Raw genomic sequence first — 16,468 nt, 5'->3', positions numbered from 1 at the left:
GGATCCTTCTAAACAGACTCCGTCGCCTCGTACGGCACCAACTCGACATCGGTCAATCCAGCTTTCTGGTACGCCTCGGGCGGACTCGCACGGAGAATGTCAAGGGTTGCCCCGTCGAACTCGATGGGCGGGTCGCAGTGACACACCACAGTGTACTTGACACCTCCAGGAAAGGGCGTAAACTCTTTATAGGTCACGTAGTATTTGCCCGTCCTGAGGACTTCGCTATACGGGTTCGCCGTACGGACCCCGACAAACCGGCCGCCGCTCTTCAGGTTCCCAGCCACGTTTTCAAACATGGCCGCCAGCACTTCGGGGGTCTCAGCGAAGTCGAAGATCCAGTTGGCCATGACTACGTCATAGCCCTCGGCGCGCAGCGGTAGGTGCGACAGCGGCTTGGCCGCATCCGCTTCGAAGAAGCGCATGACATCGCGCCCGAGCGACTTTTCGATGTCCTCGGCCACCTTCATCATGCCGGGCGAGATGTCGACGATATCGACGGCAACGGCCCCGAGGTCGATGGCCTCGCGCGCGTGGACGCCGCTGCCGCCGCCTAGGTCGAGCACGGTGAGCCCCGTGAGGTCGCCGAGACCGAGGCCGATGAGCTGGCTCTCGAGGACACCGGGGCGGGTGACTGCGTACCCGTTGTTGTAGTCGGCGGCGATGCTGTCATACTCTTGCTTGGCTCTCTCCGGGTTGGACATGGTGGGCAATGGGGAGAGTCTGTAAGTTGAGAATGTATCGTGCAGGGATTGAGCTGCCGGGTACGTTTTCCTCCTGTGAAGATGAGGAAAGACCGATTATCGTCAGGCCCCCTTTGACCTCCCAACCCCTCATTGGGCTTGCCTGCAGACGTCCATTTGGGCGACGTCCGGGCGACTGATGCTGGGCAACCGGATCAACAACCCCTCCGGCATCATGCATGCAGTATGCAGTAGCATGCTTCAAGACGAGTGAGCCCCCACTGCCATCAGAACCGTCACACACAAGTCTGCCGCGTAGCATCCTCCGATTCCTAACAAGGTCATGGCGATTGGCGAATGGAAAAGAGAGAAATGCCGCGCGTGGCAATGGTATTTTAATATTAAGCCACCATCCCGGCCCCCAGGTTATTCTGGAAACGTGCTCACCGGGGATTCAACCGAGCTGTCTATATGCGGGTTGCGGCACGGATCCTGGACGCCCCCCTACCGCATTGGGTGCGTTGATGGCACCTAACTTGCTCATTCCCACTCACATGTGGCTGAAATTGGCAATGGTCTCAGACGAGCTCCGTGACCAATGCCATACAAGAGCCGTTGAGGTGACTTATCCCCGAATATGTCCTCTTCGCGTTTGTTTCGCACTCGGAGACGTTTGCGTCGACACCGAAACAACGTGCCATTTCGAAGACGACATTCGCCATGAGAACTCATCTGCTTCTCGGGCTAGTATTAGGCGTCCTGCCATGGACCGCCGTCGCGCTGATCGGCGCCGGCGGCCAAAGAATGTTTTACCCAGTATGCGCGTATGCATGTCTCAGAGCTCTCGACCCGTACATGCTGGATTGCTCCAACCACGATGGCGGGGGAGGCGGGCACTCTCACGGCAGCATGGGCATGACATCGCCAGAGTGCCGATCCGATAACAAGCCCTACTTGTCAACCCTAGCGTGGTGTATGCACACTCATTGCACCGACGATGGCGTGCAGACCTGGGAACTGGAGAAGTTCTGGGCCGAGCAAGCCACGCAAGATCCGACCGTGGCCCCGAAATACGACTATGGCACCATCGTCGCTAACATCACTGAACCTCCGAAGGAGGTGGCGGACCCGGAAGACATGCTCGAGTCCACCGCCCTGGCGCCGGAGACGCCCTGGAAGACGCAGTACAACACCATGACTACCATGGAGTACGAAGAAACGATGCACGCACGATACGGGTAGGCAATCATCCCATTTCACCCCTTTTCCAACCTCCCCATTACCACTAACACCAACCCCCCACAACCAGCATCATAATCCTCGTCGTCGGCTTCGGCATCCCCATCTTCTTCACCGCGCTGCGCCACATCCCCTACATGTCCAGCCTGCTGGACCGCCTCAGCCCCTATCTCGTCTACCCAGCAACCTGGGGCGGGCGGCAAGTGCAGCCGCTTCCCTACCTTCTCGGCAACGCTCCCACACTTGGCCAGGCACTGTACGTGGCAGTGCTCGTCGTGCTCAACATCGTGCTCTCGGCCGTCTCGTACCGCTCCATGCAGCCCAGCGCCTGGTACGCCAACCAGTACCAAGAGATCCTGGCGTGGATCATGTACCGCACGGGAAACTTGGCGTTCGCACTGTTTCCGTTGGTGCTGCTGTTTGCGGGTAGGAATAACGTGCTGTTGTGGTTGAGTGATTGGTCGCATTCGACGTTTGTGCTGCTGCACCGCTGGGTGGCGAGGCTCTTTGCGCTGCAGGTGCTGCTGCATTCGATTGTGGCGCTGGTGCTGTACAAGGATACCGGCGCGTATCCGGCAGAGGAGTCGCAGTTGTATTGGATTTGGGGTGCCGTGGCCACGGTTGCGGTCAGTGTCATGGTGGTGGTGAGCGGGTTGCCCGTGCGACGCTGGTCGTATGAGATCTTCTTGATTCTGCATATCCTGCTGGCCGTGTTTGTGGTTGCTGGGTGTTGGTATCACGTCGAGCTACGGTTCATGCGGATGTTTGGTTATGAGATGTGGTATGTTCCTTTTCCTCCCTCATTTCTCCTTGACTACCCCTGAATGGGTCCAGTCCATACTCACAAAACGACCGGCAGGATCTACACGGCATGCGCAGTCTGGTTCTTTGACCGCCTAATCCGCGTCTTCCGCGTGCTCAAGGCCGGCATCCGCCGCGCCAGGGTAACCGAGATTGGCAACGATTTCGTCCGCGTCGACATCGAGGGTGTCCGCTGGGGCACCACACCCGGTCAGCACGCCTACGTGTACTTCCCCACGCTTAACCCGCTCCGACCCTGGGAGAACCACCCGTTCTCGCTCCTCCCATCCTCCATCCTCTCCCCAAGACCAACAACAGCCCTCGCCACTACCACCCACGAAGGCAACGCAACCACCGCCTCCTCAGACGACGACCCCTAAAAGTCCTCCCCCAAACCAATCCCCACCATCAGCAGCCTCACCACCCTCACTCGCTATGCTACCAACAACACCCCCCACCCGGAATTAACCTTCATAATTCCGCAAATTCCCACGGGCCTTCACCCCACACTCCTTCTCAAAAACCACACTCTCCCTCCCCGCCCTCCTCGACGAGCCCTACCCCAACAACCCGACCACCGCGATCCAACGCTGCGACCGCATCCTGCTCATCGCGGGCGGGATCGGCATCACGGGCATCCTGCCCTGGGCGCGATACCACCCCAACGCGCGGCTCTGCTGGAGCGTGCGTTCGAGCGCGGCGGCGCTGGCCGAGGCGCTGGGGCCGGCGCTGGAGGGGTTGGCGGTGCCGGCGGGGGAGAGGGAGGTGAGGGTGGGGAGAAGGTTTGAAGTGCGGGGGTTGGTGGAGGAGGAGGTGAGGGTGGGGTGGAAGCGGATTGGGGTGGTGGTGTGTGGGCCTGGGGGATTGTGTGATGAGGTGAGGGGGGTGGTGGCGGAGGTGGGGAGGAGGGAGAAGGGGGTGGTGTTGGAGTTGGAGGTGGATGCTTATTCTTGGTGATTTTGGTTGGTATTATTATTATGATGAGAGAAAGGGGGAAAGGAGGAGGGAGAGGGGGTTGAGCTGTTGCCCTGGCTGGGCTGGGTCTGCGGTGTTTCTCTTCCGTTGGACAGGTGGAAGGTTTTGGATTGGGCTTAGGGATCTGATTCTGTCGAATCAGCCCGCCGACTACATTTTTATTTATGCTAGATACCAAGGGGAATCGATACCCTAGTTTTGCCAACTGGCCAACATCTTCACTAACGACCACATCGAGAGTTTCGGTCATTGACGAGGTAGCAGACACTTCCAAGTGGTAGAATGGAGGGTATCAATTCGTTGTACCGTTGATGCAACGGGGTTGTGTTATGTGTTAACAATTAGGTACATGACTTCAATATTGTCGAGTCTATCCAGATATAAGCCCTTATCCCATTTTGGACGCCACCAATCCAGATCACACTCCCCCACGCATTACTGCTCCGCCTCGGCAGCCTTCCTCTTCTTCTCCCTGTCACATACAAAGGCAGCGCAGGCAACCAGGGCCGTCCCGGCCAGCATGACGGCGCCGCAGAAGATGATCAGCCCCACGAGATTGTCACCACCGTCGGCAATGGCTCCCTGGGCAGGCAGGCCCGTCAGACTGGCGACGGCGACAATGGCAAAGAATGTTCCGAGCATGACGCCCAGGTCGTGCGTGTGGCCGCCGGCAACCTCGATCAGTGCGGGCGACATGAGCGACACGAAGGCGCCCGACACGAAGCCGAACAGGACTACGAAAACAACGAGCCCGCCGAGCGAGTTGTGGTAGTTGATGGGCAGCCAGATGGCCAGCACCATGACAGCCGAGAGGAACGCGCACAGCGCGATGACCCGCAGAGAGGACCCAACCTTGTCCGAGTACATGTTGGGCAGGATGCGGCCGGGGATCGAGGCGGCGCTGGGAGGTGGGAGTTAGCAAGATTACCACGAGTTGGGCTCCACGGCGGGGACTCAGGAAAGCTTACTTGAGAATCGCGACGGTGTAAAGCGCAATATGCTCGGTCTTCGGGTTCATGGACGCAAAGATCGGCAGGTAGTCGAACGGGCCAAAGAGACCCCAGAAGAAGAGGAAGCTGCCAGAGACAAAGAGAAGGTAGGCTGGCTTCTTGAAAGTTGCGAAGCTGATTAGGGATTTACGCCCTGCTAGGCCCTTGGGCTGGAGGGGGCTGGTGACGAGAAGGTTGGCGATGGCAAGCATGATTCCAATCATGAGGGCTGTGTACCGCAAGGTCTGACGGAAGCCGATCTGATCGAAGAGGCGGGCAAGCATGATGGGGAAGACGACACCACCGCACGAACTGCCGCTCGCAACAATACCCATGACGAGAGCCCTTTTCTTCTTGAAGTACTGGCCGGCGGCGACCAGACCCGGGATAAAAGTCCCCGCTGCACCCAGACCGAAGCACAAGGACTGAGCCAGAAAGATCTGCCAGTATTCGGTGGCAAAGGAGAGGGCGATAAGACCACCCACGGAGAAGATGGCGGCGGGGATGAGGATGGCCCGCACACCAAACATGTCAACGCCCATCCCAACTGGCTGGGAGAGGAAGAACATCAAGAACAACTGCATGGTCAAAATCCAGGTGATGTTGGATGATGACTCATTAGGCAGGATCTCCTTTTCGTAGACAAATTGGAATGAACCGAGACTGTGACAAAGGTTAGAACTTAGCTGATGCCGGTGTTAGTCAAGAGTTAGCTAAGGCTGGTCTTACGCATTGATGAAGCCAAAGGAGCAAAACTGGCAGAGCCAACCGCCGGCCACAGTCATCCACGCGCGGGTACCACCATCGGGAGGAACGAACGGCGCCGGCTGTCGCGTGTCCACGGCTTCGGCTGGGGCCGCTGGTGCAAGGACGGCATCGTCAGGCGACATCGAGGTCGACGACCGGGGCTTTTCTGTTGACATGGTGATTGTGTGATTGTGATAAATAAATGGATGAATTTGGTTTTCGCCTTCTACTTCAAGAATTTGAGAACGGTCTGGAGTGGAAGGTAGTGGAAGGTGAGGGTGGTTGCCCAGCAGGTGCGTATACTGCTTTTATGCATCAAAGTTAAACCGCAGTCCTGCACAACTCGACTTGCGAACAACATTTCGAGTACCGAGGAAGGGACCATTGCCGTGCTTTTCTAATAATCTTGTTTCTTTCTCTCCTCACCCCCCCACCCACCCACAACGCCCTCTGACTTTTTTCTTCCCATCAGTTTCGACGATTTTCCCACCAGTGTCGACGATCGTTCAGATGGTTGAGCAGATCTGTTCCGGGGTATGCGCCGGGGGGATACTCCGCGGAGCATTCCATGAGCCAGGGCATCCGCGGATCTTCCGTCAAAGGTCCGTCAAGGCCCGTGGATCGCAGACATTGGTGTTCGTCGAGCAATTGCCTGATTCGAATTGGGACCCGACGTTAACAGCAAGGTCAAACCCAGATTGTTACAGACGCTGTGCAACCAACAGAATCGCATGGCATGTTACAACGCCACCCGACAGCCACTTCGGGAATGGCTGAGGACTGTCTCAACTTAATCACAACGGCGATTTGACGACAATTGAACGAGTGTATCATTTGCAATGCAACCACGATTTCTCACATTTGCTTGCCAACTTCGCGGACATGAGGTGAGGTCTTTGGGGTTATTAACCGAGTCAAGTTGAGGCTTTGATTATAAACATTTACCCTCAACGCTTTTAAGTTTACCAGTAACCAAAAAATAAATGAAAAGAACAGGGTATTAACGACAATAAGCAACTAAGAATCACCATCTTCCCCTGGCATGACCGCTTTTAGCGGCATCAACTCGGCCGCGTTCAATGACCTCTCCAGTAACCAGCCCAACCGACCCTTGCTCTCAGCGAAGGCATGTTGCCAGCGGAAGAGGTGCATGCTGCCCGTCCCGGTGCCGAGGATATCCGCCTCGTCGCGGCTTGCCTTCCACAGCGCCGCCGGCGACGCCACACCCCTGTGCGCCTGTTCCTTTTCCTCAACCCAAGCGTCCATGGCCTTGTCCACAAAAGCCACCTCGTCCTTCTCTTCGCCTGTCAGCGGGAATGAGTACGCGCAGTGCACAGCAAAGAAGGATAACGCGATGCGGTCGTGGTCCGCACGCAGGAACTCGTCAACGTGCGCCTCGTTCTCCGCGCAGCGGCATGGTGATGATGAAGATGTGGTAGCAGGCTTTTCGCTGTTGCTGCTGGTATTGTGGGGGAACGAGTTGGCTGGTCGACTCCCCGGCTCCGCCGACAGAGACGCCCGCACTAGGTCGGTGTACTGCCGATGCGGCCCGCGCAGGCTGTTACCCGTTACCACCATGTGCGGTGTTGTGGGGTCGCCTTCAGCCATGAGCGCGTCGATAGAGGTTTGTTTGATGCGCCACCGCAGCGCCAGGCCCAGTGGGCTTTCGAGGCTGTTGCTGTTGGCGGGGGGCGGTTGGTTGTTCTTCTTAATCTTGCTGCGGATGTTTGGGAGCAGGCACTTGAAGAGAGACTTGGCTCGCCCGAGGAACCCGCTCGGGCGCGTTTTTGGGGTGGGGGCGACTGTGGCCTCAAACACATTGATGTGATACCCTATCACAGCGTTGCTCATTAGTCATGATGTCTTCTAGCTGCGGATTGATAGGCAAACACACCATTGGCGCAGAAATGCTTATCGACGAGGATGATAGGGGTGGACTGGCGGAGGAGAAATTCGCGCTGGAGAAGATAACTGGGGAAACAAGCAGCAGCTGTGAGCCCCAGTTTTGACTTTTGGGTTGTGCTGGAAATTAATCTGTCTACAGTGTGAGCAGTCTGCCGGAGGCAGAGGGTCGGAGACTTGGGGACTGTTACTGACCTAGACATGTCGTACCCGAGATCGGAACGCTTCGCCAGGGACTGCAGCCAAGCACAACTCAGCTGCGAGAGCCACACTTGCAAGTCGCGAAACTCGTTTTCTAGACGCCTCATGCCAGAACGCTTGACATTCGCACTTCCACTGTCCCAGCTGTTCTCCATCAGCTCCCGGGTGAAGCTGTCAGCCGCCTGCGGCTGGAGGCTGCCGTTTGGGGAGCCGTTATAAAAGCTAAACGCCTTGTACTTGGAAAGCACATAGGCGTAGACGACAAAGCGGGAGAGGATGACAGAGTTGAGGATTTGCCAATCTGTCCGACTTCGGTCTGTGGTACTGTCGACTTGGAGGGTTGTGCTCGAGGATGTCGAAGTTAATGGGTCGAAGACTGGGGCTGCCCTCTCTTCTCTGGTCGCGAAACCGAAGGTCTGCTCCGGCTCGGACCATCCAAGTTGGACGAGGACCTTTCGAGGCGTCTCTTGTTTCTGGTTGAACCCCAGCAGACTGGGCTTGACCTTGTCCTTGGTAAGCCTGACGCAGGCGGTGCGGGCTTGAGTGATGACGGCCTCGAGTCGTGCGATTGTTTCGTCGAGCCAGAACTCTACCGCCTGCCATGCTTCGGGGTTGCTTTGAAGGAGACAGCTGTATGTTGTGAAGAGGTCGTTGACCATGCCTGCCCTGAGGTGGCAGCCGGTCTCGCCCACATGTGCGTCGAAACCCATGAAGCCAAGGGTGTCGGAGCCGTTGCTGTGGCCGGTCAGAAGGCTGCGAAAGAGAATTAAGCCATCGATGGAGTCAGTGGCGCCGCGGACGATGTCGGCCAGCAGAGCAGGATAGTCGTCTTTCCGCTTCGCCTTGTCGGCGCTGGCGCTCGCGGGGAACAGGAAGTGAGCCATGTTGCAACACAAAATGAGCCGGCGATGTTTGCGTGGAAAAAGGGGGAACTGGCGTTTGCTGGCAAAGATGGCAAATTCTCAGACCACGAAGCAAACAACTGAATTGGTGGCATCTCACTGGGAACTCGAAGCAAACAAGCTGTACAGGAGCGTTAACTGGGGCAGATATCTCAGATTTCTCAAATTCTTTCAACGAGAAACCTGAAAATGGGTTGTCTGACCTCAGCCAGCCCTAAAGTCGTCCCAACGCTGAATCGGCGGCCAGATCGACGACGTGGAAACTCGACCGGCCTGGAGCCTCGACGGTCGGTTGCCTAAGCATGGACATGCTCGACCATTACCTTCTCAACCTGGTTAGAAAGGGCACTTCCAAGCTGCTGTTCACCATTCATGCCTTCCTGTTGCTGCCTACCAGGTCACATCACCAGATGAGGGGATACGTCCTACCCCTGGCCTTCGGTTCTGGGATGCGGTGAGATGACTGTGGAACTCCGGGACAGTCGCCGGGAAGCCAAAAACTCATCACTTAGACCGGTGACGGCGATGACTGCGGCAGACAGATCAGAGGTAGGTTTCTACAGTAATACGATGTGGGGGCAAGGAGGCTTGTATCCAACCATCTAATCAAAAAGTAATCAGTGGAGGCAGAACTTAAGAATCCAAGACATGGCCTTGGTCGGTAGGGCGGTGATATGGCGACCTGACTTGGAGCTAGGCTCATGTGCTGTGGAACCAGTACAGGGCTCGGGCAATAAAACCGCTGGGACACGGGCCGCACCGGCGGATCATTCCGTTGGCGGTTAGGGCGTCATTGACGACGAACCCCTTAGCCGTAGGCGATCGCAACTGCAGTCTCTCATGCGCCGGCGGAAATCTCAATGTCGTATGCGATGTACCCACCTCACCGTGGCGGACCCCTATGGCGAAAACTCTGGAGAAGGCCCACAGGACCAGGGCCCTGAAAACGCCATCAGTCTGGGTTCGGGTGAGATGATATCGGCGGCGAGTCCGACTGGCTTCAAGTGGTGACAGAGTTAGTTAACGTGGTTCCCTCGGACGATGTCTTGGACCCTTGTTGATCGTCTGCTGGCCAAGAGCTCTATCTCCCAGCTCAGCACCTTCAGCTGGGCATGGGGGGGTTTGATGAGCATAGATTTTACTCGATGTTGATAGCTACGTGTTCGTCAAAACAACACAGTAATTTCACGGAAGCCTGGGGATGTGAAGGTCTGGGATCAAGGCCGCAGCAGCAGGCCACATCTGGTGTACTGTGTACCTAAGTGGTTATCCTTCGTACGCCCACCGAGGCTTTGGGTTCTGACCGCTAGGGGTGGCCGATTAAAACCAACCCTGTCTTGTTAACGACCCTCCTGCCTAATTAGGGCATGTCGTTCAAGTAAACTCGGTTATTCGACCAACCACGCGAACTGTTCTCGAAGACGTCCACTGGTCAGCTACTTGGCACTTTGGTTACCCAATGACCAAAGCTGGATTAGTAAAACGATGTCTCTTTTGGAAATGCTCTGATTCCCATCTGGGCTGACAAAAACCCATCCTAGCCATGCAGAAGCTGAAAGACGGGTCTGCCGATCTTGGTGGGCGATCATGGGGCTAGCACAAGCCAAGAGCTCAACATCATACGTAACTTCGTAATGATGTGTCAAATTGGTTCGCTAGCAGTATCACGACACGAAAGATAGCCATAGCAGGTGCAGAATTTTTTTGGCGAGGCCTCTGATCTGTGATCTGGTCTCGAGGGAAAGGCGGTCGAATGACCCAAGGTAGTAAGTAATCACAAGGCTACTAGTTGTTGTTGTTGTTGTTGGGGGTGGGCGGGGTTGTGCAGTAGCCTGTCCATGCAAGTGTGATGGAAAAAGTTGGGGTCAGGAGATGGCTCGTCCTGTTTGTTGAGTTGCTACAGAAAGGAAAAAAAGACTGTTGATCAGGGCGTTTGATTTTTTTTTTTTTTTTATTTTTTTTGAGGGAACCGGTGATGGATGAAACCCCTGAATTTTGGGGGTGGGAGATGTCCAAGATTCAGCCAGCCAAAAAATAACCAAGCATGGGCTAGACGTACAACGCATCCATTTTCAAGCATTACCTAGTGACCTACCTGACCTGGACTCAATCGGAATTGTGAACAATCAGCATTCCATCCAGCTTTCCGTCACGGGTGCTCTGCACTTGGTTACTCACATGCAGCAGCAGATCCTTTTATATCTGGACGTCACCTCTAAATCCAGAACACTTTTGTCACCCCACCACTTCCTCGATATCCGCATCGAGATACACAGCCCCCCCGAAGGTCTTGACATTCAACCATGCCAGTGGTCCAGGATTATTACCCTTCTGGGTTCATACCCTTTGTTCAAGATTTACCGGCGCAGTATTTTGTCGTCCTTGGACTATTCACATCCCTCTTGGTGGTTTCCAACTGGGTAAGACCACCCGTTACATTCTTTCTGTCATCGTTGAGAAGTAACTACCCAAGTGACTGACAACTTTTTGAACAGACCACAATCAAGCGCACACTAAGAAAGTTCTGGTTAAGGCGCCAAGGGTATTTCCAGGACAATGAAGGGAGACCAATTCCCGAGCTGAAGGGGGAGACACGGTTCTCCCGTTTCAGCCACGGGTGAGTTGTGTATTTCGAGCCTGCTTGCGACTAGGGCGCCGAAGGTTGACCATCTCGTGCAGTTACGAGCTGTCTTTGCAGGGAGCCAAGACGGCCGAACGTAGGCCTTATATGATCTGGAATGGGACGAGCCCGGAGGTCGTCTTGACCCAAGCAGAGCATGTGAGGGAGTTCTACAGCAAACGGTCACAAGGTGGGCGGCCCTCAAGCCAAGCTTCCAGGAAAGACGCCCAGTTCTAAACTGACCATCTTGCAGAGCACTTTAAGCCCGAAAATGCCAGCATGGGTCACTACTTTGGTCGGGTCATGGGCGTTTGCGCTGGTGTTCAGAACGGCGCCGTCTGGAAGAACATTCGCAAAGTGTTTGATCCCTACTTCAGCTACAAGTCTGCTCAGGGCTTCTCTGAGATCTATGCCGCCGAGTTCAAGAAATGGATGGACGACTTGTCGGCGGGCCGCGAGTCTGACTTTGTTGCCGAGGCGACAACCATCTGTACCGTCCTCCCTTTCAAGCTGATTGCCTTGGCGTGTTACGGGCCGGCCCTTGACGGACAAGGTACGCATGATGGATTCGTATCTTGTTTGTTAATGGGATTGACTGACACTGTTCGAAACAGATCTTTGCGGATCTTCTTGCCCTCAACTCCGTCCATGAAAGGGTGCTCTTGACAACCTGGTTCGGACGCAAGGAGCGAAGCGGGCTGTACAACGCTTTGCCCACTGCTTCCAAAAAGGATATGGATACGTTTGAAGCCGATTGGAAGAAATTCAACTTCTTCATGATGCGTGAATCTGAGGAGGTGAGTGCTGTTCTGCATCACAACATCTTGCAAATCGAAGGAGTGAACCATAATTGATCTAACACCGGCACAGAAACAACTCCCGTGCCCCATCCGGGAGATGTACAAGGATGTCCTCGCCGGTACCATTACCGAAGCCAACTGGCTCCAAACCATCGACGAGATCCTCTTCACCAACTTGGACGTAACCTCGGCCATCCTCGCCTTCCTCCTCATCAACCTCGGCATCAACCAGCCCGTCCAGAGCGAACTCCGCTCGGAAATCACCCGAAGCCTCGCCACCCCCATAGCCGCCCCTGGCATCGACTCGAGCCCCATCGAAGAATACATCCGCAAGACCGACACCCTCCTCCGAATACACCTGCCTCGAGTTCCGGCCGCCTGTGCCCCGCGGGTGTGGTTCACGCTGCCCGAGTACGTCGGCCGCCGACCCTCGACATTGGCGGGCTACCGCATTCAAGGCCTGGCACCCTGCCTGCATCATTGACTGGGCGCGCCTTCAACACGGAGAAGCCCACTTGTGTGAACCTCGGACAACTCCAAGCGCGCCTCCGCCGAGTTGAGCCCGAGGTCAACTGGCCAGACGTTCTGGCCGCAGCGCTTCAAGGCCATGTCGCCGACCACGTTACCGTTGGAGCATGTTGCGGTTTGGGCTGGGCGGCCGTCAGTGCATTGGAAAGAACTTTGCCTCACGTATTATGAAGCAGTTTCTTGTCGAGGTGTTAGCTCGGTATCGCGTCGAGTTGGACGGGGAGCGGCCGTTAAAGTCGTGGGGTACTATAAATGTTGAGTTGAGGGATGATCGGTTCACTGTTATGCCGAAGCAGAACGTGCGGTTTGTTAAGATTTGAGTTGGGGGGATGGTGGTGCGGTGGTTAATCTGGGAGTGTACTGTGTACATGGGGTATTTGGGGTCTTTGCAATGGGGAATGGATGTTCTTTGCCTTGTTCTCATTTCTGTATCGTCGTGTCTTCAAAAGTACCTCGCCTGTTGCATTTTCCTACTCCTGTAAAAAATACTAGCTGGTTTTGTATCACTGGGATCTGGGGAGAGTTGGGAGTTGGTCAATACCAAACAATGTGTCTTGTTCTTCGAGGGACAACATGGGATCTGGACAATAGGTGGGTAATATTGGAACAGAAAAACGTTTGGAAATGAGTTCTCCTCCTTGAACTGTAGCGTTTTCCTATTTGAACTGTAATGGTCCGTGCGCCACACTGCAAAACGTCGGCTAATTAATTCTGCCGCTTGATGCCTGCCACAAGGGGTAGGGGGGCTTGAACGATCCGGATGTAGTTAGCATGCTAAGGCCCACAACGGCGCAGTAAGAATACCCTCATTTAAGCATTTAGAATGGATTATTCATGTGCTGATTCTTTGATTTCAGGTTTTCTTATCAAATATATGTCATTGCGTAGTCTGCAGGACATGGAAGAGTTACCGGCTTCACTCCAACCAGAGGCTGTCTTGACAGGGTCTCCTTATGGTGCACCCGCACCACCAAGTATCCGCCAGGCCACCGTCTCTTTACTGGCCCGGCTTACGCCTCCTACAACGAGCTCTTGCTTGATCTGAACTTTTAGGGGAAGTCCTACGGTCTGGGATTTGTGAAGAGGCGAGCTTCGAACTACATCAACGGACAAGCCACGCGTTTTGATCTCTACTGCGACCGGGGACAAGCCAGACCTTCTATCGCAACCGTCCGCAAGACCACGATTTCCAAGACAGGGTGCCACTGGCGAGGCGTTGCTAAAGCCTTGAACCTCCGAATGGGAATCGGAGGACCTAGCCGAGGTAGAAGGACCTCCGGCGTCGAAGAGAGGCCGGAATAACAAATCCAAAAGCTCGGCAGTGAAGGCCGTCCCGGCAACAGCCCCAATTTCACGGCAGGAGGTGCAGCAACAGGAAGTCACGCAAGACAGCGTAGAGGACTGCATTCACGTGGCAGTCCGAGGGTCAGAATGACCTCGGCCTGGAAGCAACGGTCTTTATTTTCCTTTTCTCGCAGCAGAATTGAGAGTTTTGGGTATTTTCCTTGAATCAAGAATTCTTGGTATTCGTGCGCTCTGCTGGATGAAACTGGTGGCTGTTGGAGCGAAGTTCCATGATTTGTGTCCCAAAGTAGGGCGGCGAATCATGCAGCTCACCGCCTTCCCGTTTTGGCTGGCGCACGGACCATTACAGTTCAAATAGGAAAACGCTACAGTTCAAGGAGGAGAACTCTTGGAAATAATTTCCGACTGGCCTTGTCTTACTACTTGCTGTTCTGAGGATTGGAAATAATATTTGGACATCAGATTGTTCGTTTAGAGCTGACGAGTGTGATGTTGTGATTGCCGTATCTTTTAGCCCTTCGTTGGATGGGATGGCATCTGCGGTTCATCCTTCGTGTGCTGTGAATGGCGAGAGGGTGCCTCACTTTGAGTGACGTGGAGGCGACGATCTGCGTCCTAGGAAAAGCAACAACCATGATCCAAACCACCACGAGACTGTCCAACAGTCAGTCCAAGCCCGAGACGTGAGCGAGATTGAGTCAGGGATGAGAACCAAACTGATTGGCCGGATGATCCGCGGATGATCCATGCCAACGGCGCCACATAACGCGTTGTGCTTGACCAACGCGTTGCATTAAAACAGACATCGAACATCCCCCCAGCCTCCACGGATCCTCCGCGGTTTCACAGTCGAGCCCACTCCGCCTAGGAGCATGGAATCATCCACGATGAAACGGAGAGCAGTTGATCCGGCCGAGGAATCCATGTCGCCAGTGTCACGGCAGGCACCGTATGGACGCCGGCAACCACAGACTTCGTGCGACTCGTGTCGGAAGCGGAAGCTCAAGTGTGATCGCGGACAGCCATGCTCGAGTTGTGTGACACGAGGCTTGCCCTGCCATGGGCATCCAAGTGCCAAAAGATTGGCAATAGATCAGAGGTTGGTGGACTCAAATTGTCAATGTTGTCCGAGTGCCGTGCATATTGATGGCACAGGTATGTATGGTATTTACGTATATGAGCTAATATGTCTAAGCCCGGACCCATCATCAAGTGAGAGCATCCTTCGGAGGCTTCGCGCCCTTGAGGTAGCCGTCTTTGACAGCCACAAGGAGAGGCAAGCTTACCAGGAGCAGAGCTCGCAACTTAGCGTCGCCAACACGCCGCCGCCTTCCGCGATAGAGACTGATCATGGCAACCAACCGGCCCGGGCAATAGCGATAGTCCCCCTTGGCCGTTTGGGTAGTCTCAAGTTTGGCATCTTGCCCCCGCCGCCCAATAATAGCCCGATGTCCTTTTCCGGGCCGCTTACGGAGCCAGGTTTCGTTTGGATGGTACCCGAAGAACAGACTATAGCATTGTTACAAGACTATCTCGATCATGTTTATCCCCTTATCCCTATTATTCATGGACCGGCAAGCCGGGAACTTATAAGGAAGTTTTACAATGGGATGGCCTGCGGAGCAGTCACACCACAGGTTGCGGCCCTCATACTAGGGATGAGTGCCATCAGTGCCTATTTCTGGCAGCCCGACACTGAGCGTCACGCTTGCTTCGCGTCTTCCAAAGAAGCCTCCGAGGCGTCTCATACTTGGCGGGAGTGGGCGGCCCACATCTTGGCCAACACGCCTAAGGAGCCAGGCGGCTGCACGTTGGAGGAGGTGCAGGCTTGGACCCTGCTCTCCTTCACGGTTCAGAACATCGAGGGATGTTCCTATCACTTCAGATTACTGCACCAATCTTCGCTCACCGCCGCCCGCGAGTTGTTAATTCATGTCGTCGACAGCCCAAGGGCAGACCCCAACCAAGACGGCGTGACGCGCGGAAGTCAAGCGGAGGATTTGGTGGTATATCGCTGCAACAGATTGGTAGGTAACAAGCCCCTGGCTCGACCTTGTATGGGATCACTGATTGAACAACCTAGGCTCCTTGGTTTCATGGGAGGCCCACTTGAAGGTATATATTCTGTTCAGCCAAAGCACATGGCCGTGAAGTATCCGAGGAACATGAACGACAATGACATGGGGATGTTCGACATCAACGCTCCTGTCAACATGTCCACCCAGATGTCGTACTTCATCCAGAGGATCCGCATCGGGGAGGTCGTCCGAGAAGTGCTAGACACCAGCCACCCAGGAGGTCCCGACGTCGACATCACCGACTACGACAAGGTCCGCCAGCTCGACCACCTGTTCGAGCAAGCCTTCATGGACCTGCCGCCCTTCTTCCAAAGCCAGCGCCCGCTCCCACCCGAGAAAGCTCGACACGCTCGAGCTGCAGCGCGTGATCCTCCAGCTCGGCCTACTCGCCCGCCGCGCCCGCCTACACCGGGCCCTTTCCTTCTGCAGCAAGGCCTCCACGAGCCCCGCCACCAACGATCCCGCGAGATCTGCCTCAAGTCCACGCGGGCCGTTGTCAGCCTTTCCATCAGCACCCTACAGTACTCCCTGAACATGGACCAACCCGGCGCGGCCGCCGCCCCCGCCGCCGAACGGGTACGCCCCAGCAAGAAGGGCCTCTCCACGCACCGCCTCGGGCACATCATAAACCACCTCTCGACCGCCTGCACCGTGCTCGCGCTGCACGCCGGCGCGAACCTCACCTCTACCACCACGAA

The 16,468-nt window shown here is 55.4% G+C and overlaps 6 protein-coding genes across 6 annotated transcripts in view; 3 read left to right on the top strand and 3 right to left on the bottom strand.

Annotated features, from left to right (window-relative positions):
* Positions 1-8: 8 nt before the first annotated feature.
* Positions 9-704, bottom strand: CHGG_01343 (uncharacterized protein; the record flags this gene model as incomplete). The annotated part of the gene is made up of 1 exon (XM_001220563.1): positions 9-704. One exon carries the CDS (start codon positions 702-704, stop codon positions 9-11), a length of 696 nt encoding a protein of 231 aa, XP_001220564.1.
* Positions 705-1,403: 699 nt separating this feature from the next.
* CHGG_01342 (uncharacterized protein) lies at positions 1,404-3,103 on the top strand (the record flags this gene model as incomplete). Its single annotated transcript, XM_001220562.1, has 3 exons — positions 1,404-1,921; positions 1,993-2,703; positions 2,782-3,103. 3 exons carry the CDS (start codon positions 1,404-1,406, stop codon positions 3,101-3,103), a joined length of 1,551 nt encoding a protein of 516 aa, XP_001220563.1.
* A 1,030-nt stretch (positions 3,104-4,133) lies between these two features.
* On the bottom strand, positions 4,134-5,610 carry CHGG_01341 (uncharacterized protein; the record flags this gene model as incomplete). The annotated part of the gene is made up of 3 exons (XM_001220561.1): positions 4,134-4,599; positions 4,667-5,350; positions 5,417-5,610. 3 exons carry the CDS (start codon positions 5,608-5,610, stop codon positions 4,134-4,136), a joined length of 1,344 nt encoding a protein of 447 aa, XP_001220562.1.
* Positions 5,611-6,451: 841 nt separating this feature from the next.
* On the bottom strand, positions 6,452-8,421 carry CHGG_01340 (uncharacterized protein; the record flags this gene model as incomplete). Its single annotated transcript, XM_001220560.1, has 2 exons — positions 6,452-7,266; positions 7,329-8,421. 2 exons carry the CDS (start codon positions 8,419-8,421, stop codon positions 6,452-6,454), a joined length of 1,908 nt encoding a protein of 635 aa, XP_001220561.1.
* Positions 8,422-10,742: 2,321 nt separating this feature from the next.
* Positions 10,743-12,343, top strand: CHGG_01339 (uncharacterized protein; the record flags this gene model as incomplete). Its single annotated transcript, XM_001220559.1, has 6 exons — positions 10,743-10,859; positions 10,935-11,056; positions 11,119-11,249; positions 11,313-11,629; positions 11,746-11,856; positions 11,930-12,343. 6 exons carry the CDS (start codon positions 10,743-10,745, stop codon positions 12,341-12,343), a joined length of 1,212 nt encoding a protein of 403 aa, XP_001220560.1.
* Positions 12,344-14,325: 1,982 nt separating this feature from the next.
* Positions 14,326-16,468, top strand: part of CHGG_01338 (uncharacterized protein) — a gene marked incomplete at both ends in the record, with an annotated part of 2,906 nt that continues 763 nt past the window's right edge. Inside the window, 2 exons of the mRNA XM_001220558.1 lie at positions 14,326-14,375; positions 14,495-16,346. Coding sequence (XP_001220559.1) covers positions 14,326-14,375; positions 14,495-16,346 — 1,902 coding nt within the window. The remainder of the gene's footprint in view (positions 14,376-14,494; positions 16,347-16,468) is intronic.

This window comes from Chaetomium globosum, genomic scaffold (assembly GCF_000143365.1).
Source record: "Chaetomium globosum CBS 148.51 scaffold_1 genomic scaffold, whole genome shotgun sequence".
In the NCBI taxonomy this organism is placed as follows: Eukaryota; Fungi; Ascomycota; class Sordariomycetes; order Sordariales; family Chaetomiaceae; genus Chaetomium; species Chaetomium globosum.
This window is presented reverse-complemented; position numbering and strand designations above follow the sequence as displayed.